The 23,264-nt window shown below is 41.4% G+C and overlaps 1 protein-coding gene across 3 annotated transcripts in view; it reads left to right on the forward strand.

Annotated features, from left to right (window-relative positions):
• The window catches only part of USF3 (upstream transcription factor family member 3), a 61,415-nt gene that overhangs the window by 22,562 nt on the left and 15,589 nt on the right, over positions 1 to 23,264 (forward strand). Inside the window, exons 2-7 of one of the 3 annotated variants that reach the window (XM_055126309.1) lie at positions 6,694 to 6,818; positions 9,307 to 9,371; positions 10,139 to 10,204; positions 10,526 to 10,554; positions 13,492 to 13,574; positions 21,923 to 22,019. In XM_055126309.1, the coding sequence (XP_054982284.1) occupies positions 9,325 to 9,371; positions 10,139 to 10,204; positions 10,526 to 10,554; positions 13,492 to 13,574; positions 21,923 to 22,019 (322 nt within the window). In that variant the 5' untranslated portion in view covers positions 6,694 to 6,818; positions 9,307 to 9,324. The remainder of the gene's footprint in view (positions 1 to 6,693; positions 6,819 to 9,306; positions 9,372 to 10,138; positions 10,205 to 10,525; positions 10,555 to 13,491; positions 13,575 to 21,922; positions 22,020 to 23,264) is intronic. The other 2 variants (XM_055126310.1, XM_055126311.1) reach the window with 2 other exon arrangements.

Genomic DNA, 23,264 nt, shown 5'->3' on the forward strand with positions numbered 1-23,264 from the left:
AGACCAGTTGACTCTGCCTGTCTGTCTCTGGATTTTCAGTTCTGTTCCACGGATCCAAGGGTATCTCCTTATTCCAGTGGCATACTTTTAATTACTACTGCTTTGTAATACAGTTTGAAATTGGGGAAAGTACTGCCTACCATCTTTTTTTTTCCCCCCCCTGAGGACTGCTTTGCTGTTTTTTGGGGTGGAGAATGGGGGTTAATGTTCCATATGAAATTTAAGACTGTTTGATCTATTTCTTAGAAAAATGTCATGGGTATTATAGAGATTGCATTTAATCTGGTTTTGGGAGTATTTCTATTTTGATGATGTTAATCTTCCCAGTTTATGAGCAGGGGATGTGTTTCCCTATCCTCCTGTCTTCTTTTATTTTTTAAAAAAGTGTTTTGTAGTTTTCTTTGTGTGGTGTTTTCACCTGTGTAGTTAAATCATTTCCTAGGTACTTGATTTTCTAAGGCATAATTGTGACTGGGATTAATTTTTTAATCTATCTTTTTCATTATCATGTTTGGGAAAGCCATGGACTTTTTGTGTGTTAATATTGTAGCCTGACACTTTACCACACAAATTTATTTTTTCTAGGAGGTATTTTTTTTTTTTGCAAATTCTAGGGTTTTCTAAATATATAGTATCATGCCATCTGTGAATAGTGAAAGATTGACTTCTCCCTTTACTATCTGGATGCCTTTGATGCCTTTTTCTTGCCTAATTGATATGGAGCTTCCAGTACTATAGTGAATGGAAGTGCTGAGAGTGAGCAACCTTGTCTTGTGCCTGACAAGAGGGAATACTTAGTTTTTCCCTGTTGAGTTTTATAAAAAACTAAAGCTCGCCGAGGGGCGAGTGCACTTGCGGGCTCTCCGGGCGGCTCTGTCTCACCACCCGAGTCCGGTGCCCCGGAACCGCTGTGTGTGCTGTCGGTCGAGGGCAGGCGACGGAAGGAAGAAGGCAGAAGGCCAAACTGGTTGCTCGATCCGTTTATTTCGTTCTCTCTCCGCTTCTCTCCCGCTCTCCTGGATCTCTCCCCGTGGATCTGGCTCGTGGATCTGGCCCCCCAACCCACTCTTCCAGCCTAGTTAAATCTCCACAGCATGAGGGGGTTGGGGCATACACCTAGGTGTGGTCCCCATCAATAGGGTAAGGTTCCTTTCCCTTAGGGGATGCTTCTCCTAGGACTTAATTCTCTTTCAGCAGAAGGATCCACCCAAGGGCAGAGTCCCATGAATGTGTTTCTCTTCTCCTCAGCCAGCAAACATAAAAGAATTCATAATATTAATCATTTTGTATGGACACAATAAGAGATGCATTAAAGCTTATAGAATTGCTCTCCTGGGGCCATCTCAATCTCAGACTACAGTGCTCAGGCCAGATCAGTCTTTCCTATCCCTGGCAGGGTCCCAGTCTCATAATTACTATTGGATCATGACAGCATTTGTCTATGATCAAGCTCTTAACTTATAGTTAAGAATTAGGCACTTTGGCCAGGCCCATCTCGATGCCAGGGTAGCACATAACTCACCGCTTGCCCTGGATCCTTCCTGTCCCACGTCGGGGACCCTACTTTGGGGTGCTAGGAACTGAGGGCAACTGAGGCTTAAGTGGAGAAAGCAGAGGCCCGGGAGGGAATAATATTCGAGGCCAATTAATTCCCAAGTTATAAAAACATAATATTGTCTTCTTGTGTCTATACAAAACAGTCATAGCTTTAAAGTAAATAATTCAAAAGGCACAAGAAGAGGAGAAAGGCAATATTAACTTATATAATATAAATTCAGTATCCTAGGAAGTCTGACCTTGCAAATTAGCAGAGTCGGATTAAGGGAAAGCCGAGGATTAACTCTTTTGGGGAAGAGAGCATGGAGAAGTGATTATAGCTAAACAAAGGGATGGGAGAGATTCGGGAACACCTTGATGGGTGTGACTGGGGTAAGCCTAAACTCTGGGTAAAACCGGGACAAGCTACTTGTGGCAAGGAGGGAAAGGACAAAGTAATGTCATCCTACAGAGTTTAATGTTTGCTGTGGCTGTGATAAATGGTTTTGACTATGTTGAGGAAAGTTCCTTCAGTTCCCACCCTTTTTAATGAGTTTTTTTTTTATGATCAGTGGGTGCTAGATATTTTCAGATGCTTTCTTCGCATCTAATGATAGGATCATATGATTTTTTTCTTGTATTATGTTGTATTATGATATAGTGTATTACATTAACTTGCATATGGTAAGTCATCCTTGCATCCCAAGGATGAATCCCACTTGGTCGTGTTGTATGATCTTTTTGCTGAAATGTTGGATTTGGTTTGCTGATATTTTGTTGAAGGTATTTGCATCTATGTTCATCAGGGATATCAGTCTGTTATCTTTTTTTTTTTTTTTTGGTGTTATCTCTGTCTGCTTTTGGTTTGCTTCGTAGAAACTGGGAGCAATAGCACAATGGATAAGGTGTTTGCCTTGCACGCAGCTGACCTGGGTTCAGTTCCTCCACCCCTCTTGGAGAGCCTGGCAAGCTTCCGAGAGTATCTCGCCCGCATGGCAGAGCCTGGCAAGTTACCCGTGGTGTATTCGATATGCCAAAAACAGTAACAACAAGTCTCACGATGGAGATATTACTGGTGCCCGCTGGAGCAAACCAATGAGTGACAGTAACAGTGACAGTGACATAGAAACTGAGAGTGTTTCTGTTTCCTTGATTTCCTGAAACAGCCTGAGAAGGATTGGCAGTAAGTCTTTAAATTTAAAGTGAGTTCATAAAGAACTCACTAGTGAATGCATCTAGGCCTGGGCTTTTATTTTCGACAGACTTCTGACTACCATTTAGATTTGCTCAATAGTAATAGACCTGTTTAGTTGTTCTATATCATCTTGGCTCAGCCTTGGGAATTTATCCATTTCTTCTAAGTACTTTTGTTTGATGACTTTGAGATTTTCAAAGTAATCCCTCATGATCCTTTGAATTTCTGAGGTATCTGTTGTGATATCTCCTTTTTGTTTCTAGTTTGACTAATTAGGATTCTCGCTCTCTCACTGTGAGTCTTGCTAGTGGTTTCACAATCTTATTTATTTTTTCATAGAACCAGCTCTTGGTTTCATTAATCTTTTGGATTGTTTCTTAGATTCCAGTTTATTAATATAGCCTCTCGGTTTTATTATTTCCTTCCTCCTGCTTGCTCTGAACTCTTTCTGTTGGTTGTCTTCTAGTTTCTTAGGTTATTTATGTGGACCCTTCCTTCCTGATGAATACTTACATAGCTATGAACTTGCCTCTTATTCCACTCTTACCATGATGAATACTTGCATAGCTATGAACACTCTTACCATGTCCCACAATTTCTGGTAGCTCGTGTTCTCATTTTCATATATTTCCAGGAATCTTTTGATTTCCTCTCTGATCTCCTCTCTGACCCGCCGGTTGTTCAATAGTGAACTGTTTCATTTCCAGTTGCTTGAGTTATTTTTCCATTTCTGTTTGTGATTAACTTCTGTTTTCAGTGCATCATGGTCCGTGATGATAGTTGATACAGTAGCTATCTTGACTTCATGTAGGTATGTTTTGTGGACTAGCATGTGATCTGTCATGGAGAATGTCCCATGTGCATTGGATAAGAACGTGTATTTGGCTTTTGGGGCTTTAAGGCCTCATATATGTCTATTAAGCCACATCTCTTTTCCAGTTCTTCCTTTAAATACAGTAATTTCCTTGCTGAATTTTAGTCTAGTTGGTCTATCACATGGTAATAGAGTGGTGTGTTGAAGTCTCCAAATATTATTGTGTTCCTATCAGTGTTCTTCTAGCAGTTGTTTAAAGTATTTTGCTGGTCCCTCACTAAGTGCACATATGTTTAAAAGTATGAGGTCTTCCTGACATAGCCTTTCATCATTAAGAAACCACCCCCTCGGGCTGGAGTGATAGTGCAGCTGGGAGAGCGTTTGCCTTGCATGTGGCCAACCCAGGTTCAACCCCCAGCATTCCATCCCAGCACCTCCAGGAATAATTCCCGATCATCACTGGGTGTGACCCAAGAAGCCCACCCCCCAAAAAAAAAGGAAAAAAAAGAAATGACCTTCACCTTCTCTTGTGTGGCTGGAGAGATAGTACAGCAGGTAGGACACTTGCCTTGTATGCGGTCAACCTTGTATACGGTCAAACCTACATTTGATCTCTGGCATCCCATATTGTTCCCTGAATCCACCAGGAGTAATTCACAAGTGCAGAGCCAGGAGAAACCCTTGAGCACTACCAGATGTGGTGCAAAACCAAACAAAAAAGAAATGACCCCCTCTGTGTCTTCTAACTATTTCAGTCCTGAAGTCAATGTCTCTGCTAGTGTGACTGGCTACCTTCGCCTTTTTGTGGGTGTTGTTGGCTTCAAATACTGTCCTCCAACCTTTGAATTTATTTTATTTTATTTTGCTGAATCACCATAAGATAGTTACAAAGCTTTCATGTTTGAAATTTAGCCATACAGTGATTGAGCACCCATCCCTCCACCAGTGCACATTTTCCACCATCAGTGTCCCCAGTGTCCCCCACCCCCATCCCAGTCCTCACCCTGCCTCTATGGCAAACAATTTCCCCAATGCTCTCTCTATTTTTGAGCATTATGTTTTGCCTGAATCTTCCCACCACCTACTGCCAGGGGCAGACACTAGATAATTTCTTTCCATTACTCATTTTGATTATCATGAGAGCTCGCATAGTCATTTTTGCAGCCGTGCATTTCTGGAATCCTAGAATGTAAATGGTTGGGTTCCAGAGACTTCTTTGTGGGGCTCTAATCCATTTTGGGATTCAGTTGGGAGTCTCTGGACCAGGGTTGTTGGTGCGCTAAAATGGTGCCCGGAGGCAGATTGTGGACTGAACAGCCAAGCTGCCGAGTGGGTGGGGAGCTGGGGAGGGACAGCCCGGCTCTTCTTCCCACCATGTGGCCTAGAGATTTAGTCCTGGAGCCCGCATACCCGAGCCTTGCTTGTGGAAGCTCTTGGTCATTGGGATTCGATCTGGAGTAGGCGGGGAGACTGCACCTGCTCCATCTAGGGTGCCCCGGTGAAATTGGCTTGGTACGGGGCCCAGAGGGGTCTCTGGTGCTGTGGTGTCTTCCAGGACTCACTGCTGTGTCCCAACATTTGAATTTGAGTCTGTGTGTATGCTTACTGCCCAGATGTATTCCTGATAGGCAGTACAAAGTTGGATTCAATTTTCTAATGCATCTTGCCACTCTGTGTCTCAGTGCATTTTGGCCATTAACATTGAGTGAGGTGTTTCAAGTCTGTAAAGGTCTTAAGCTGTTGTTTACTTGGGAGGTTTTGCATTGTTTCTTCAAGTCTGAATGAAAGTCTGGCTAGGTAAAGTATCACTCATTTTACTGTTATTTTTTGAAAAAAATTATATCCAACCACTGTTTTTGAGTTCACAGAGTGTCATTTGATCAATCTGCTGTAAATCTTTTTTTTTTTTTTTTAACGGGGGTGAGGGTTGGGACGCAAAGGGTGATGCTCAGGGTTTACTCCTGGCTCTGCTCTAAGGAATCAATCCCAGTAGTGCTCAGGGAATGCAGGAGATAGAATCCAGGTTGGCTGTTTTAAATCTTAAGGAAAGTTCTTTGTATGTAATTTCATTTGTTTATCTTTCTGCTTTAAGTATTCTATCTTTAGTCATTCTGATTGGAATGTGTCACAGAAATTTTTATTTTGTTTTTTTGTTTTTTTTTTGGTTTTTGGGTCACACCTGGCGATGCACAGGGGTTACTCCTGGCTCTTCACTCAGGAATTACCCCTGGCGGTGCTCAGGGGACCATATGGGATGCTGGGATTTGAACCCGGGTCGGCCGCATGCAAGGCAAACGCCCTACCCGCTGTGCTATCGCTCCAGCCCCAGAAATTTTTATTTGGGTCTTTTTTACCTGGTACCCTTGGGGTGTCTTGAATATGGGTGCATACACTCTTTGACTTGGGAAACCCCTCAGTAATAATTTCTTTAATTATTGCTTCTACATTAGAATTTTCCTCCTGGTCTTCTGGGACCTTTGTGAGTCTCCTGTCATTCCTCTTGAATTCATCCCCACCTTGCCTCCTTTTAGGCACTGTGGTTTACAGTACTGTAATTATAGGGCATCAGGCACGTCCCTTGACCCTTTTCGGCAACTAGTCCTGATGCGGAGCGAGCACTCTCCTCTGTCATTGTCATAGTGGTTCTTTCCCCACCACCACCTCACACCCCCTCAGTGGCTCGCTTCCTACGAGGACCAGTTCTGCTCATTGTTTCTATCACTTTGGCCCATTGGCTATTTCCCGCCTCTGTTTCTTTATATCCCACATATGAGTGAGTTCATTTTGTCTCTGTCCCTCTCCATGTAGCTTATTTCATTCAGCATGATACTCTAAGGACAGAGTTACGAGAAGAGCAGGGAAGCCTGTGGGACTGTGAGTGTGCATAATGCAAGGAAAGATTGCCTCCTCTGAGCTCCGAGACCACCCTCTCTCTGGAACATGAATAATCCATGGGAAAGTGACATTTGAAAGCAACTTCCTTCATTAGCTGTTACTAGTAGGGAGAATTCAGGATAAGCCACTAAAAAAGGCCACTTAAAGAGGTCATTAAAAGTCTGCGTGTGTTATACATTCTCAGGTCCTATTTTACATGCTACTAATGGAAATCTTGGGACATAAACATTGATTCTTTTTTCCCCTTGTATAGTAAGAAGAAAACATAACTTATAGACCATCTGCTCGCAGAAGATGATAGATTTGGATCATAAACGGGAGGCATTGGAAGCCAGGAATCAAAAGTGAAGAAATTTGGCAAGCCCTTTGGTGAGAAAGGTGACAAAGATTTATTTATTTACTTACCTCCCACCTTGTTCTCTATGGCTACCTAAAGTGAGCGTGTCGCTCTTAGGCTTACAGGTAGCTTCACAGTCGTTGGAGAGGCGCAGTAGACTGTTGGAAATGAAGTTGGGTGTTTGTTTCTCCTCAGACTTCTCCACTTGGTATTTTCTGCTGCCACATCATCTGCCTTCATTTCTTCATATTTCCCAGGACCCTTCCTCCCCGCCCCCCCCCCGCCCCATTTCCAGGACTCAAGTCTTAACCTGAAATTCCCCATGAATATTTATAACTGACATTTATCAGATTCTTATTACCTCTCTGCAGTTTGCTGCTTTATTCTCCCACATCAGTTCCTCCTCAGGGCATCCCAGTGATCTAGATACTGGGATCCATCTATTTCATATAAGAAGTTGAGGTTCTTCCCCTCCAAAAAAGAGTTGAGGTTCCAAAAGCGTTCTTTTTCTCTCAGAAAGAAAATAGGAAACTATATTTGGACCTCCTTCAGTGTATAAATGAGCACCCCAACTTGACCTTTTTTTTAAAAAGCTGTCAATGCCTGGGATTTAAAACATTAACATTTTCATTATGAAAAATTTGAAAACCAAAGAGAAAGAAATCACCTATGTTAGTTTACATTCCTCCCTTAATATTTTAACAGATCTACTTTGCTGCTTCTTAGACATCTATATGTATTCCCTATAGAATGAATATACTTTAGAATCCTGACACTTTAGCACACCCAGATCTTAATGGCTCAAATGATGGCCAAAGAATTCTAGCAGTTTAAGGCTGCAGAGATAGTACAGAGGGTAGGGCACTTGCCTGTACAGCGCTGACCTGGGTTCAATCCCTGGTAGCCCGTATGGCCCCCTGAGCACCACCGGGAGTAATTCCTGAACACAGAGCCAGGAGTAACTCCTGAGCATTGCTGGGTGTGGTCCCCAAATAAAAACAAACAAAATAATTCTAGCCATTCAGGAGCTGGAGCAATAGTAAAGTGAGTAGAGTGTTTGCCTTGCACATGACAGACTCCTGTCCAATCCTTTGCATCCCATGTGGTCTGAGTCCCCCAACCCACCCCAAGCCCCCATCCCCTGGAGTGATCTCTGAGCACAAAGCCAGGAGTAATCCCTGAACACAGAGAGTTGAGGGCAAAGAAAAAAAAAAACAACCAAAAAACTCTAGCAGTCTGAATGAAAGAAGCCTAGCCGATATCTGAATCGATGCTTATGCATGTCCAACACTGCATGTACAGCAAATTTGTGCTTCTCATTCTTGTTTTGTGTATTCAGAAAAGGGACTTTTGTTTTAGTTTAAGTTGCATATAATACTGTCACTGTCATGAATACAAATGTTCTTTCTGAACTCAAAGGTCTTACCTATCTTTCCCTTGATAATTTTTTCTTCGGTTTCATTTGGAGGGGGGTATTCCCCCAGCTGTGCTCTGGCCCAGCCTAGCTCTGTGCTCAGGGACCACTCATGTGGGGGCTCGCCTGCTGTACTAGCTCTCCAGCCCCTTCCAGGATAATGTTTCACCCGCTTTTCTTCTTTTTTTTTTTAGTAATATTCTTAATTTTTAATCATCTTGAATTATAAAGTTACAAAGTTATTCATTAATAAGTTTCAGGCATACAATGTTCCAACACTAATCCCTTCACCGGTGTCCACTTCCCTCTGCTAGTGTCTGAATTTTCCCTCCCTTCCCCCAGCTGCCTCTTGAACAGGTACTTTTCCCCTTCACCACTGTCCTTGTGTTCCCTTCCCTAATTCGACCCCTCACCCCCACTCCAGTGGTAAGCTTCCTATTAAGACCTGTTCTCCTTTCTGCTGCCTTGGGGCTTTGTTATTCCCTTAAAAAGTTTTCTTTATGTTCCACATATGAGAGATCATTCTGTGTCTGTCCCTCCCCATCAGACTAGCCTCACTCAGCATGAGACTCTCCAGACCCATTCCTGTAGCAGGGAATTGCTTTCGCTATCTTTGTAAGCCTTGCTCAAATCCACTTCTTTAAACTTTTCTTTCTTCTTTTTTTTTTTCTCTTTGGGTCACACCTGGCAAGGCACAGGGGTTACTCCTGGCTCTGCACTCAGGAATTACTCTTGGCGGTGCTCAGGGGACCATATGGGATGCTGGGATTTGAACCCGGGTCAGCCTCGTGTAAGGCAAACGCCCTACCTGCTGTGCTATTGCTCCAGCCCCCTAAACTTTTCTTGATTTCTAGGTTCATAATGATAAGTCTCTGCCCCAGGCTTCCTAAGTACTTCTGCTGATTCCATCTCACATTCACCCTGTTGTCTGTTGGCTAGCAATAATATATTTTACCCATTTTTATTTTCTTATACATTTTTCTACTGCCTAGTCTAATGCTTTTTCATGACAACCCTTTCTCGTTCCTTTAGTATTTTTTATTCAAATAAATTGCTATTAATTTTTCTAGGAATTTGAATATAAATTTTCTGGTATGTCTTTTCATGTCTTGTAGGTTTCTATCACTATAACCATGCCAGAAATGACAGAGAATGAGACTCCTACAAAAAAGCAGCACAGGTATGTAGATAGAGACCATAAATGATATATTTTATAGATAAGAAATAGAATTAGAATTGGTCTCTCTCTCTCTCTCTTTCTCTCTTTGCTAAATAGTTAGCTCTTAGGTCACCTTCATGTAGATAATGAGAAAACTATTGCTCTCCAATAATATTATATAGATTTACTGAAAAGTTATATATAATTAAAGAATTTACATATCCTTATTGTATTAGCAGCGTAACAAATAAATACTTTCAGTGGTTAAAATAACATAATGCCATTATGTTATCTGCCAAATACGTAGTTTCTCCTGAAAATTTAACTTGTAGTCTGTAGATCCTAAGTTTCACTTAGGGTGAGATCAGTTTGGGTAGCTATTTTATGATATTATAATTCATTAAAATGAATATACAGTATTATTTCTGGTTCTCCGCATAACCCCCTTTCTGAATTTGTCAAAGTTTGGGCAGTGTTTCTGCTAAGAATTGCATAGCCAGCCAGTGTTTCCATTAATATCTAGTTGTTCTTTTTTCTTAGCAAATAGCTATTAGAGAATGCTAACACATGAGTAATTGCACATTAAAGGGGAAAAAATTTTTTTTAACTGATTCATTAAGAGATTAGCTTTGTAAAAAGCTTCAGAGTTTGGGTAACCTTGGTGCACAAATGAAGAAAGTAGCACAATTGCCAGTTGTCGGTTATGGGTTCCAGTGGCTGCCATACTTTCCTCCCTGGGGATTACATGATTTTTTTTGTACTGTTGCTTGTTTTCCTTATATGTCCAGCTCTACCCCTGGCCAGGTGCCAGAGCAAACACCAGGAGCCACCCACTTGGTACAACACTTTGAGAGGTAACTAGCTCCTAATTTACATTCTTAAGAGAGTAAAGGTTTACAAATGATTGATTATGTCCAAATCAATGGCATTTGGGTATGTAAGAGTGGAGGATTATGGCTACTTTCAGAAATTGTGGATTTCAAATTTATATTGCTGTATCTGTAATTAGGTCTCTGTATTATAACCTTTTTTAAGAACATTTTTCTTCTGATAGCATCTTACTGATCGAGTTATATAAATTCATAAAATCAGTTTTGCAGTTCTCAAAATAAACAGTGACGAGAATGTTTTCCCATTATTTTCATGTGCCTTTTATCTGCGTTTTTGCTTTTCAGAAAGAAAAACCGGGAGACACACAATGCAGGTAGAAACAATTTAAATTTTATTTGCTAGCATTTTTACTTTTAAAAACAAATTTCTAGCAGTTAATTAAAATTGTAACTTAATTATAATTTTCTCCCCTTTTAGGCCATACCCAGTAGTCCTTAGGGGCCACTCCTAACAGAACATAGGGTACCAGGAAATTAAACCCAAGACTTCTACATCCAAAACATGCATTCCAGCCCTATAGCCTGTTCCCCAGCTACTGGTTATAATTTTTATGCTAAAATTACAGGATAATTATTTGTTTTGTACTCCATAAGACTGAGTTCACTGATTTTTTTTTTTTAAAACTTTTAAATATTTGGGGGCCAGAGACATAATTCAGGTTGTTAAAGAACATACCTTACACATGGGTGACCTTAGTTTAATCTTAGTTTGCTTTAGGAAAGTATTGCTTTATTCAGTTTAATTGACAGACCTATTTTGAATCACGTGAGGATGATTTATTCTGATTCACCTATGTAGATAACTTAATAATTAACATACTCATGCAGGTAATGCTTTAAGTTATTTCACTCAATAGGGAAGTCCAGTATATTTCTAAATAGAATTCAGGGGATGTATTTTGTAGGATTTTCAGAGGGTACTTGCTGCTTAGAGAAGTAAGAAAGAAAGAAATGTAAGGCTGCAGGCTTTGATTTTTGTTTTTAGCTTTTGGGCCGGTGATGTTCAGGGGTTACTCCTGGTGGTGCTGGGATTGAACCCAGGTTGGCATGGTGTAGGACAAGCAGCCGACCCGCTCTCCTGTCTCTATAAAGGCACTTAACATGCTGTATGATCTTTAATTAGCAAAATTAATATAAAAACAAATACTTGATTTTTTTCTCAATGATCAAAATTAAAGTCCGAAGTAAAATAAGCTTTGGAAATTACAGAAATCATTCTGCACACAATTGCAACTTGGTCTTCTTAAACTATTTTGGACTGGAGAGAGAACTTGTGGGCTGTGTATGCTTTACATCAGAAAGTCTGGGTTCTCTTCCCAGCAATACATGGCACCCCAAACATGGAGCTGGGATGAGTTGTCCCTGAGTGTAGCCCTCCAACCAAACAAACGAAACCCCAAATGTGTTTGATATTTGAAGATTTATATTTGTTTTAGTGGTGTGTGGGCTAAACACAGGCACTCACACATGCAATGCTAGTCTTGGATCACTGAGCTATGTTCCTGGTTCAAAAAATATTAAAAAATTAAGTTTCTATTATTCTATAAAGGATACTTCCCTTAAAGAAAGGACTTCTGGAAAATTTTTATCAGTGGAAGATAGTTGAAAATTGGGTGGATAATGCTGCTTTCCAGAATCAGGAGTCTGTTGCCTTTGCAATCCCCTTTATCATTCTGGTTAAAGTCGTATTTTTTTTTCAGCCTTCATTTTGAAAAATAACTTCCTTGGGGGCCAGAGAGATAGTACAGTGGGCAGGGCACTTGTACATTTGACTGACCCACATTTCATCCCTGGCATTCCATGTTGTCCCCTGAGCACTACCAGGAGTAATCCCTGAATATTGAGCCAGAAGTAAGCCCTGAGCATAGTTGGGTATGCCCCCTACCTCTAGTACCACTCCAAAAAAAAAAATCTCCTAATAAAGTGATAGACTCCATTGTTAGAGAATTTAGTAGAATGATGAGCTACTATTTATTGCTTTTCTTTTTTATTTTTGGGGGGCTGCATCTGGTGGTGCTCATGGGCAGTACCTGGCTCAGTGCTTGTGGTACCTGGAATTGAACTCTGAGTCTGCTTTCCTTTGTATTAGGCCATAGGAAAGAATCCTTTTTGACTTCATGAACTAAAATCAACTGTCACATGGTATCATAAATACGTCCTGAGAGTAATTTGATGTTAAATGATTCCCTGTCTACTAGATCATAACGTAAAAAATACATGTATTTCACAAAACCATGGTTTTTGTATACTACAACCTGGAAAGATCTTCATTAAAAAGAAATGCTTTAGAAAACTTCCTAACAGAAAATGGCCAAGATAAATGTTCCTTGCAGTGTCCTATATAAATTACTTAGTTTCCTAACAGAAAATAGCTAAGATGAATGTTCCTTAGAGTGTCCTATATAAATAACTTAAGGATTACCTCTTGTTTCCTTTTGACCCTTTTTCCTGCAGCTTTTAATAATTAGCAAACAGATAAATCCCTAGTTTGTTTCAGTAGGTCCTCCTAGCTTGGAATAATTCTCAGTTAATTAAGAAATTATCAGTTGCGAGTTCCTTAAATGGGAAAGATTCAGTATGGCCAAGTGAACATACCTGAGCCCACAGAGAAAATTAAACCAGTGCCTTTGCTTGGCTATTTTAAATCACAACTGCTAGCTATTTCTGAACACCTAAAAAGTATTTGAGCTGCTTTAACCGCCATAGATAGACTTTCTATGCCCATAGGCTAGCTAGAGGCAGTTTCTAGTAACTTATTAGTGGATTTTTGTAATTTATCATTAAAATATCTAGTAATTACTTAAAATATAATAGCCTAATAGTAGTATTCTATTATCAATTTCAGTAGGCAATCTATGTTTAATTATTATTATCATGTCCTTTAAAATGCCAGTAAAAGTATTTTTATATCGTCTTCCATAATGCTAGTTAAGTTTTGACATTATTGGAAATCTCACTAGAGTTGTTTCAGTAGGTCCTGTTTGTTAAGATTTCTAAAGGTGGGAGAGCTTGAGGCGGGAGGATTGGCAGAGAGTATAGCATGTAGGGTGCTTGCGTCGCATGCAGTGGGCCTGGGTGCAGAGCTGGGAAAGCATCGCATTGCTGCGTCTGGCTCCCCACCACAGACCTGCTCCCCACAAAAAATTCCCAAAGAATTCCTTTACCTAAAAGGTCTTTTCCCAGGGAGAGTGAGTTCTTTGACAGTAGTACTATGAAGTTTGATAAATGATTCCTCCCCTACCCCCCTCTAGTCGAGAGACACAGAAAGAAGAAAATCAATGCTGGGATCAACAGAATAGGAGAACTCATCCCATGTTCCCCTGCGCTGAAACAGGTAAGAAGGGCTTGTGTACTTCATTTATTACTGGCGAACAGATAAATCCCTAGTTTGTTTCTGTACTCCCGAGTATTTTTGTTCTTTGCCATTTATGAATTTTGAAGTTAATCATAGTTTTTTGTTAGCTTAAATTTTTATATACCTTATTTGAATTCTATCTTTACTTCTAATATGATCAAATGTTTATTATGTGATCAGATGTACTATGAGCGTTCAGATCTTTAATTAAGATCTTGAATTCCTTTTTGATCTTGAATCATGAGTACATCTGCATATAGATATGTTAATCTATTTGTGAGGCATTAAAAAAAAATTCTGCCAAATGGTCCCCAAGCACTGCCAGGAGTGATTTCTGAACATAGAGCCAGGAATAAGCCCCAAGCACCTCTGGGTGTGGCCTCCACACAAAAAAACAGAACAAAACAAAAACTTCTGCCAATTTTCATTTGTTAGTATCTTCATTATTTTTTCCCTATGAAGTCAGGGAAAAGAGATCCCAGCTCCATAAGTGAAACTTTTCATCACTCGGATCCAGGATTACATTAGCTGGTTTGTTCTGTCACATACATCCATTGGCAACTTTCCTTTGATGATTTATTGATACTTTTGGGTGACTGATTTTATAATCTATTCTTCTAAAGGTTCCATGTACAGTTAAATAGAAAAGCATAATCTAGTCCTGTGATCTTTTCTTGATAAAGTTCTATATGTAGTTGAAAAACAAAGCAAATTCTGCTATTTTATATTCTATAAATGGCTGTGAATTCCATGTGTTTTAATTCCTTATGTAAAGCTGTTATTTTCTTATTCATTCCTTGTTTAGTTGAACTGACCATGGTTGTAAATGGGTGTAACGTCCCCAACTATTATTTTATTACTTTCAAAATCTCCTCTCTATATTAATAGTTCATCATTTGATGCATATAAAGTGTAAAATCTTCTTGTAAAGTTCACCTGTATTGCATTACTTATCAATGAAATTTTTATATTATGTGATATAAATATAGTTGTACCTGCATTTTTAGTATTTTCAATTGTTCCTCATACCCAGCAGTGCTCAGGTGCTACTCCCAGCTCAGTGCTCAGGGCTTGTACCTGATGGTGCTTGGGTGACTGTGCTTTGCCAGGGGTTGAGCCCAGGTGTCCTTCATGCAATTCACGTGTGCTCGCTTGTTTAGCTATCTCTAGCCCAGCACCTGAATTTTTAAATTTACCGTTTACTTGTAAGATTGTTGTTTAATCTTTAATTTTAAGCCTATGTTTTCCTTGAAAGCTAAAATATGTTGGAGAAATAGAACATTGAGGAGGGTGCACCTGCTTGCATGTGGCCAGCCTGAGTTTGATCCCTGGGACTGTTTAGGATCTCTCAAGCCCCACCAGGAGTGATCCCTGAGCACAGAGCCAGGTGTGGCCCAAAAATCAAAACAAGAAAAAAATGGGGGTGGGCAACAGAAAGTCGAATTTACTTTCTGATTTCTGCCACTTGATGCCTTTTAATTGGTGAGTTTGGGCCATTAGTATCTAAAGGCCATACTCTTACTACAGTAGTGTTGTTTCGCTCTTGTTTTGTTCTCCCGCTTCCTTTTGTTGCTGTAGTTATTGCTGTGACCTGGGCTCGCACAGGCATGGCTGAAGTGCTGGCACTCTGTCCCGTGTCTCAGGGACTGCACACGAGCTGCCGGCCTCGTGCTTCAGGTATGCTCATACAGGTGCTGGTCTTGGTGTTTGGCACAGCCTGTTGTGGCGCTCACACCGTGCTCTCAGGAAGGGCTCCCATTCCCAGATACAGTGCTGGCATCCTCTGGGCATCTCATGCTTCCACTGTTCGTACACACCTGACTACACAACAGAGCCTGCAGTTTGTGTCAGTAGAGCCAGCAGCTCCATGCTCTGGGGATCAAACTCACCGACTCACGCATGCAACACAGGCTTTTGCTATTGAACCAGGCCTTTTGGGCCCTTAGTGGTATTTCCTTTTCTTTCTTCTTTTTAGTTTATTAAAGCAAATTATTTTATTAAAGTACTGTGATTTACAAAGTTAAGCAGTAGTTGCATTTTAGGTATATAATATTTCAACATCAATTCCTCTACCAGTGTCAGCTTCCCTCCAGCAGTATTCCATAATCCCTCCCCACTCCAAATCCTACCCCATTGCCTCCTGCCAACCTGACCGGAGCATTAAAGGGTTCCAGGGGTTGCAGCTTAGATCTTATGTCTTCAGGTTGTTGAGTCTGTGTTTGGGATATATGGCTCTCCCACTCTCCCACATCACCCGTTTAACTGGAGCCCTGATGCTGCTCACCCAGTACTTCCCGTTTTCTTCTCTCCTCCAACCTGCCTCTTTGATTTCTTTCGTTCTCTGTCCTTCTCTCTAAACACTGGGGTCAAGGATGATCCCCCTTCACTACATTACATTTCCTCATCCGGTGTTCTACATGCCACAGATAAGTGACATCATCTTGTATTTGCCCTTCTTCTGGTTTACTTCACTCCACTTGATATCTTCCAGTTCAAATCAGGTTGCACAATTTCATCATTGCTTGCAGCTGTATAATATTCTATTGTGTATGTATACCATATCTTTATAATCCATTCATCTGTCATTGGACACCTAAGTGGATTCCTTGTCTTAGCTATTGTACCGAGTGCAGCAATGAATAATGGTGTGCCTGTGTCCTTTTGAGAGAGTGTTTTTATGTCCTGGGGGTAGATGTACAAAAGTGAATTGCTGGGTCATATGGCAGTTCAATTCTAAGTTTATTGAGAACTCTCCATACCGTTTCCATAGGGTTGTACCCAGGCAACATTCCCTCTAGCAGTGAGTGAGAGTTCCTTTTTACCATCTTTCTTCCTTTTTTAAATAGGGGCCACACCCGGCAGTGCTAGGGCTGGGGGCAAGGGCTTCTTCCAGTGAGACTTAGCCCTGTGGTAAGGGCATAATGGCTTGGTGCTCAGCCTGGAGATTTAGGGGTGTTTAGGTTCAGCCATGCCCGGGGATCACCTCTGCAGTGCTCAGGGGCTCATGTAGTGCTGGGGATTGAACTTGGGGCCTTGCACATGCCAGACATGCCCTTTGCCCCTTTGAGAAGATCCCTGGCTCTCTGTGCTATTTCTTTTTTTTTTTAACATTGATATATTTATTTATTTATTTATTTATTTATTTATTTATTTATTCTTTTATTGAATCACCATGTGGAAAGTTACAAAGCTTTCAGGTTTAAGTCTCAGTTATACAATGCTCAAACACCCATCCCTTCACCAGTGCACATATTCCACCACCAAGAATCATGGTATACCTCCCCCCTTCCCCCCACCTCTCCAGCCCCCCCACCCCGCATGTGTAACTGGTAAATTTCACTTTACTTTCACTTTACTTTGATTACATTCAATATTTAAACAAAAAAAATTCACTATTATTGATTTGGAGTTTCTCCCCCCTGAAGTCGACCTGCTGAAAAGAAAGCATTTGGTAATTTGTTTTCCATTGCTGAGAAAGAAGAGATATGAGATCAGGAGGCCGCACTAGCAGCCGTCTGTGCTATTTCTTAACCTGCGTTGTCACTTGCGCTCAATGCTACCTAGTAGAACCTTGGTTGTACGTGCCTTTGCATACCTTCTCCCCTTGTGCTTCAGTGGTTATATAGTATTGTAATCTGATCTCAGCGTTTGTGTTAGCCATTTCAAAAAATTAAGTTTAGCACTAGCACTATAGCACTGTTGTTTCTGATGTTCATCGATGGATTGCTTGAGTGGGCACCAGTAACATCTCCATCGTGAGACTTGTTGTTACTGTTTTTGGCATATCAAATACGCCACGGGTAGCTTGCCAGACTCTGCCATGTGGGCGGGATACTCTCGGTAGCTTACCAGGCTCTCTGAGAGGGACGGAGGAATTGAACCTGGGTCAGCCACGTACAAGGCAAACACCCTACCCGCTGTGCTGTCACTTGCATTCGGTGGTCTCAGGCCGCTTCCCCCACCCTGGGGAGGCTGATGGCGATGGGCAGGCGAAGGAAGGATTGAGGGCCAGGCTGGTCAGTATCAATTGCAGTTTATTTCAATCTCCTCTCCATTCTACTCTGATTCCTCTTATGCTTCTCTCTCTGGATCCCCCTTCATTCTCCTTCTGCCTCTGGATCCCCCACCAATTAAGTTTAAATGAAATTTACCGGTACAAAAATTAATACATGTCCAGAGCAAGCGACAGTAAAAAGCTGCAAGTCACAAACATCAGTCTCTTCTGATGCTCGCCTCTACTATATCTTCCTTTAGTATCTTCTGTATTTTGAAATGACATGCTTGACATATATCTTTTTCTATATTAAGTTTTTGGTTTTATGTATTGCCCATTGACTTCCTGGTATGATTTTCCTATGGCTCTTTCATATTTAATCCTTCTGTACTTCTCCCCTTGTGCCTCTCTTTATAGTTGTGGTGGTGGTCAAGGGCCATACTCATGCCGGGTTGTGGTGCTCACACATTTTTTTGTTGTAGTTGTAGTGGTGCTTGTGGGGGCTTGCACATCAGGATGCAGTGCTTCCACCTTGAGTGTCGTGCTCGCCAGCATGGAGACTTCTTTAGTTGTCAGATTTGTGTTTGTAGGACTCACGTTCCTTTATTTCTGATGCTTACCCATGTTCTGGTGATAGCTGCCACAGACGATGTTTACGGATATTTTTATAGTGTTTTCTGGAGGTCACACCCCTTTCCTTGAGGTACTCCCACACACCTGGCCGTAATCCAGCAGAGGTCACTGACAGCTGAATCCCCAGACTGGCAAAGCAGAGCTGACTTCTGGGACATACCCTGCACTTGTGGCATGACTGGGGGTGGAATTTCTGGCCTTCCCTTTGGGAGGCAGGTGCTCTAAGCCTGAGCCTGCCTCTCAGCCATCCAGTATGGCTTTGAACTAAATTGGCATTAGTCATTTGTGTTATGACTGTAAATATTACTTAGGTTGAGGCAAAAAGTTTACCTTATTCAGTTATCTTTTTTTTATAGTTAATAACGGCCTTACTGTTTTTGCACTTTCTAAATTTTCTATACACCTATCTATAATTTTCCCCACATTTAATCAGATATACCATATAATTTTCATTTTTTTTTCTTTTTTTTTGAGACTTTACTTTTTAGCCCTCTGTCCTTTTTTGTCTTTTTTTTTTTTTTCATTTTGGGTCATACCTGGTGATGCACAGGGGTTACTCTTGGCTCTTCTCTCAGGAATCACCCCTGGTGGTGCTCAGGGGACCATATGGGATGCTGGGAATTGAACCCGGGTTGGCCAAGTACAAGGCACATGCCCTACCCTCTGCTATCACTCTAGCCCCTCTGTCCTCTTTTGAGCTCCACTGGTTGGTCTCCTTGTTCTCCTGTTTTTTAAGGGCATTTTTTTTCTTACTTTTGATTTGTTCTTTTTCATCCACATATTAAAATTTTTTTTATTATTGAATCACCATCAGATAGTTACAAGCTTTCATGTTTGAGTTTCAATCATGCAATGATAAAACACCCATCCCTCCACTAATACACATTCTCCACCACCAATGTTCCCAGTATACCTCCCCTTTCCAAATTGTCTGTCTCCATGGCAATTACCCCCATACTCTCATTCTACTTTTGGGCATTATGGTCTGCAATACAAATACTGAGAGGCTATCACGTTTGAACCTTTATCTACGTTCAGCACACATCTCCCATCCTGAATGATTCCTCCAACCATGATTGACTTAGTGATCCCTTCTTTATTCCGGCTGCCTTTTCCCCCAGCTCATGAGGCAGGCTTCCAACTATGGGGCAGTATTCCTGGCCCTTGTGTCTACATCCTTGGGTGTCCATCTCATACTATGTTATTTTATATTCCACAAATGAGTGCAGTCCTTCTATGTCTGTCCCTCTTTTTCTGATTCATTTCACTTACCATTGATACTCTCTATATCCATCCACATATAAGAAAATTTCTTGACTTCATCTCTCCTAATATCTGCATAGTATTTCATTGTGTAGATGTACCAAAGTTTCTTCAACCAGTCGTCTGTTCTCGAGCACTCAGGTTGTTTCCAGATTCTGGCTATTGTGAACAGTGCTGCAATGAACATACAGGCGCAGGTGTCATTTCAACTGTGCTCTTTTGCACCCTTGGTCATCCACATATTTTTATGCGAGCCACATTTTTCCTCCCCCAGGCAACAGTATCATCTTATGTTTTTTCTTTCTGTATTTTTTGGACTACCCCTGGTGCCCAGCCTGCGGGCATTATGCTTGGGGATTGCTCTTGCCAATACTTGGCATACCATTGTGGTGCCAGGGATTGAGGTTGAGCCTCCTGCATGCAGAACATTCCTCCAGTCTTTTGAACGGCCTCCCCACCCAAACAATTACACAGATTGTTTTTTTTCCCAGTGCTGGGGATCAAACCTGGGGCCTCACAGTCACAAGGCAGGTGCTCGATTGCCAAGCCACAGTGCAACTGTTGCCCTCACAACTTGTCTTTGATATGTCGCATGGGATTTTTAAAAAGTATTCCTATTCCTCTATTTTTCTGTTCTATTATAAATCCCTTTTCTGCCCCTTTTGGGCCTGATGGAGTCCCAGGATGCAGTGTTAGGGATTTCCAGATCCACATCTGGTGAGGGTGAAATGGGGGTCACACCTATGTAAGGACAGTCACCCTGGCCCCCGGCGATCTCCCTCCCACTCTAACTATATGTAGATGTGCATATCAACATTCTGGAAGTGAACACAAGTAACCTTATTATGGTTGCTTTGGGAAAGGGGTCTGGAGAACTAAAGCCAAAAATAATTATGTGGTTATTTAGGATTATTTGTATTTTTGCCTTATGTACATACTATATTTTTAATTAAAAGTATAAATTTTAGAATGAAGAAAAGGGATCCATGTTTGACAGAAGGTGCAGTCCTTCTGAAAAAACTTAGGGAAGGAGTCAGGCACATGACACCAGAGCTCAATCAAGTGACATTTTTTTTTCATCCTATTAGAATAGCTTGTAGTTGTGGTTGACTGAGTGAAGAATAACATTACATCTAAATTCCTAATGAGAGAGATCTATCCTAAGTATCAAATTTAGAAAAATAAAGTAAGAGAACAACAGATGGTCAAATTCAGGAGAACTGAAGATGTTGTGTGTAGAACTGAGCTTATGTAGGAGGGAGTGGGGGGGGTGTCTCGGGACATGGGGAAAGGGGGAGCAGCTCTTTGGGGCGGGTGTGTGTTGGGATGATGCGTTCATCAAAAGTATGAGGGGCAACATAGTAAATCCTAGTGCCAAAGTTAAAATGGTTTAAAATTAAAAAAAAAAAACTTAGTTCTTCACATGTTCTCGATGGCCCTTTCCCCTGCTAGCTTCCCTTCCATCCATCTTCCCTCTATTTGTGCTCGCCCCCAGGATGCTTTACTGGCAAACCAAACAGCCTTGCCCGAGGCCTTCCCTGCTGCGGATTCATTGTGCCCGTTTTCACAGAGCATCCTTCCATGTTCTTCCAACTGGATTTTGCTCAGGGATCAATTTTTTTATTTTTTAAAAAGGTCTTCTGACCCCCCCCACCCCCATATAAACAAAATAGATTATTACAGAGTGACTTAGCCCATTTGTGCTGTTTGAGCGGGCACCAGTAACGTCTCTCATTGAGAGACTTATTGTTACTGTTTTTGTCATATCCAATACACACAGGTAGCTTGCCAGGCTCTGCCACTTGGGCTCGATACTCTCGGTAGCTTGCCGGGCTCTCCGAGAGGGGCGGAGGAATTGAACTCGGGTCAGCCTCGTGAAAGGCGAACGCTCAACCGCTGTTAGAGAACAAAAATACTGTGGGCTGGGGAATTTATCTGTTGTTTTTTTTTGGGGGGGGGGTGTCATACCTGGTGGTGCTTGGAAGCTACTCCTGGTTCTATGCTAGGGGGCAGGTGGTCTCTCAGGAGTGCTTGGGACCATGTGGTGCTGGGTGTTGAGTCCTGTTTTCCCGCCTGCAAAGCATTCAGCCTGTTGACTGTTTGGAGAACTTGGGTGATTTAAACAGCAGGACTTCTACTATCGAGGGGCCGCTACCTAGCGTGGGCTCTCTTGCTGGTTGCACCCTCGCATGATAGAGCCATCACATCTCGGGTCTTTTCCTACAATGGCACAAACCTTGTTCATGAGGGTCCACCTTCATCGCCTAATTACTTTGAAGAGCCGAGCCCCATTAAGCAGTATCAGATAAGGCATTAATTAGGGTTTCATCATGGGTACTAGGGGGACACAGATTCAGTCCTTACCAGAGCTTTATTTTTCTTTTGGCAAGTTCTTACCTTTCACTGAAACTTTTAAATGGTTCATTTTCTTTGACAGAGCAAGAATATGATTCTGGACCAAGCTTTTAAGTATATTACAGAATTGAAAAGGCAGAATGATGAGCTCCTGCTTAATGGAGGAAACAATGAACAAGGTAAAGTGTTTAAAATTTAAAATATCTAATCTATATATATATTCACTATTCAGGGCTTTATGCTACGCTGCAACTTATTTTAGGAAACAGAAGTCCTCTTTGCCTGAAAACATGATTAAGACTATGTTATCAGTGGTCTGTGAAAATAGCACTGCAAGTAAATTCCTATTCCTTTACCTTTTTCCCCACTTTCTATGAGCAACTTTGACCTTGCAGACATACAGTTTTGGACTTCCCTGTGTACTTCATGGTTTGATTTTAGTTGGATCTTTAAAACTTGATTTCAGTTGGATCTTCCAGCGAGGGAAATCCTGTAAAGCAGATGTAAGGAGGAGTTTTGGTCAATGTGTCAGTGTACTCAGAAACAAGGATCAGATTGTGTCAAGTCACATTTGGAAATTAAGTCTTTAGGACCAAACATTTAGTTCATAATTATTTGTATCGTACATAAACAAGCGTATGTCAAACTACCAAATGATTTAAACTCTTTCACACTAACTAATGAGTTCCGTTTCCTCAGTTGTACTGAGGAAAAGGTTTCTCTATTATAGCTATAAGAAAAATATCCCAGGCCAGGGGAAAGCTCGTGGTGGTAGACCAGTTTGTTTTCCTTTTGGCTCAGAGCAGAGAATGAATTTCTTAGGACATTCATTCATCAGCAGGTCACCTTTAAGAGGGCAGGATTTATTAAGTCTGGGGCAATGTTTGACTATATTTTCTTAGTATTATCTTACCATTTCTTACAATAGTAAGAAATAGGATGATATTGAAAAGTACACCCAGAAAGTTAGGACTGTAGCACTGTAGCACTGTCCTCCCTCTGTTCATTGAATTGCTTGAGTGGGCAACAGTAACATCTCCATTGTGAGACTTGTTACTGTTTTTGGCATATTGAATATGCCATGGGGAGTTTGCCAGGCTCTGCTGTGCAGGCCAGATACTCTCGGTAGCTTGCCAGACTCTCTGAGAGGGACAGAGGAATCAAACCTGGGTCGGTCGTGTGCAAGGCAAACACCCTACCCGCTGTGCCATCACTCCAGCCCATCCAGAAAGTTAGTCTTTATAATTCTCCTAATGTTTCCTTTTACTTGCATGTCTGCTCACCCCTCATCTCTGTCAGCTGTTTTTTTGTGACACAGGCCCCTTTTATGCTGCTGTCATGATGTCTAATTAGGAAGTTAGACAGATGTATAACTTCCATTTGGTAACTATTTAGACCCATCCTCCAGAAAGGGTATCAAGGCC

This window comes from Sorex araneus, chromosome 2 (assembly GCF_027595985.1).
Source record: "Sorex araneus isolate mSorAra2 chromosome 2, mSorAra2.pri, whole genome shotgun sequence".
NCBI classification, from domain to species: Eukaryota; Metazoa; Chordata; class Mammalia; order Eulipotyphla; family Soricidae; genus Sorex; species Sorex araneus.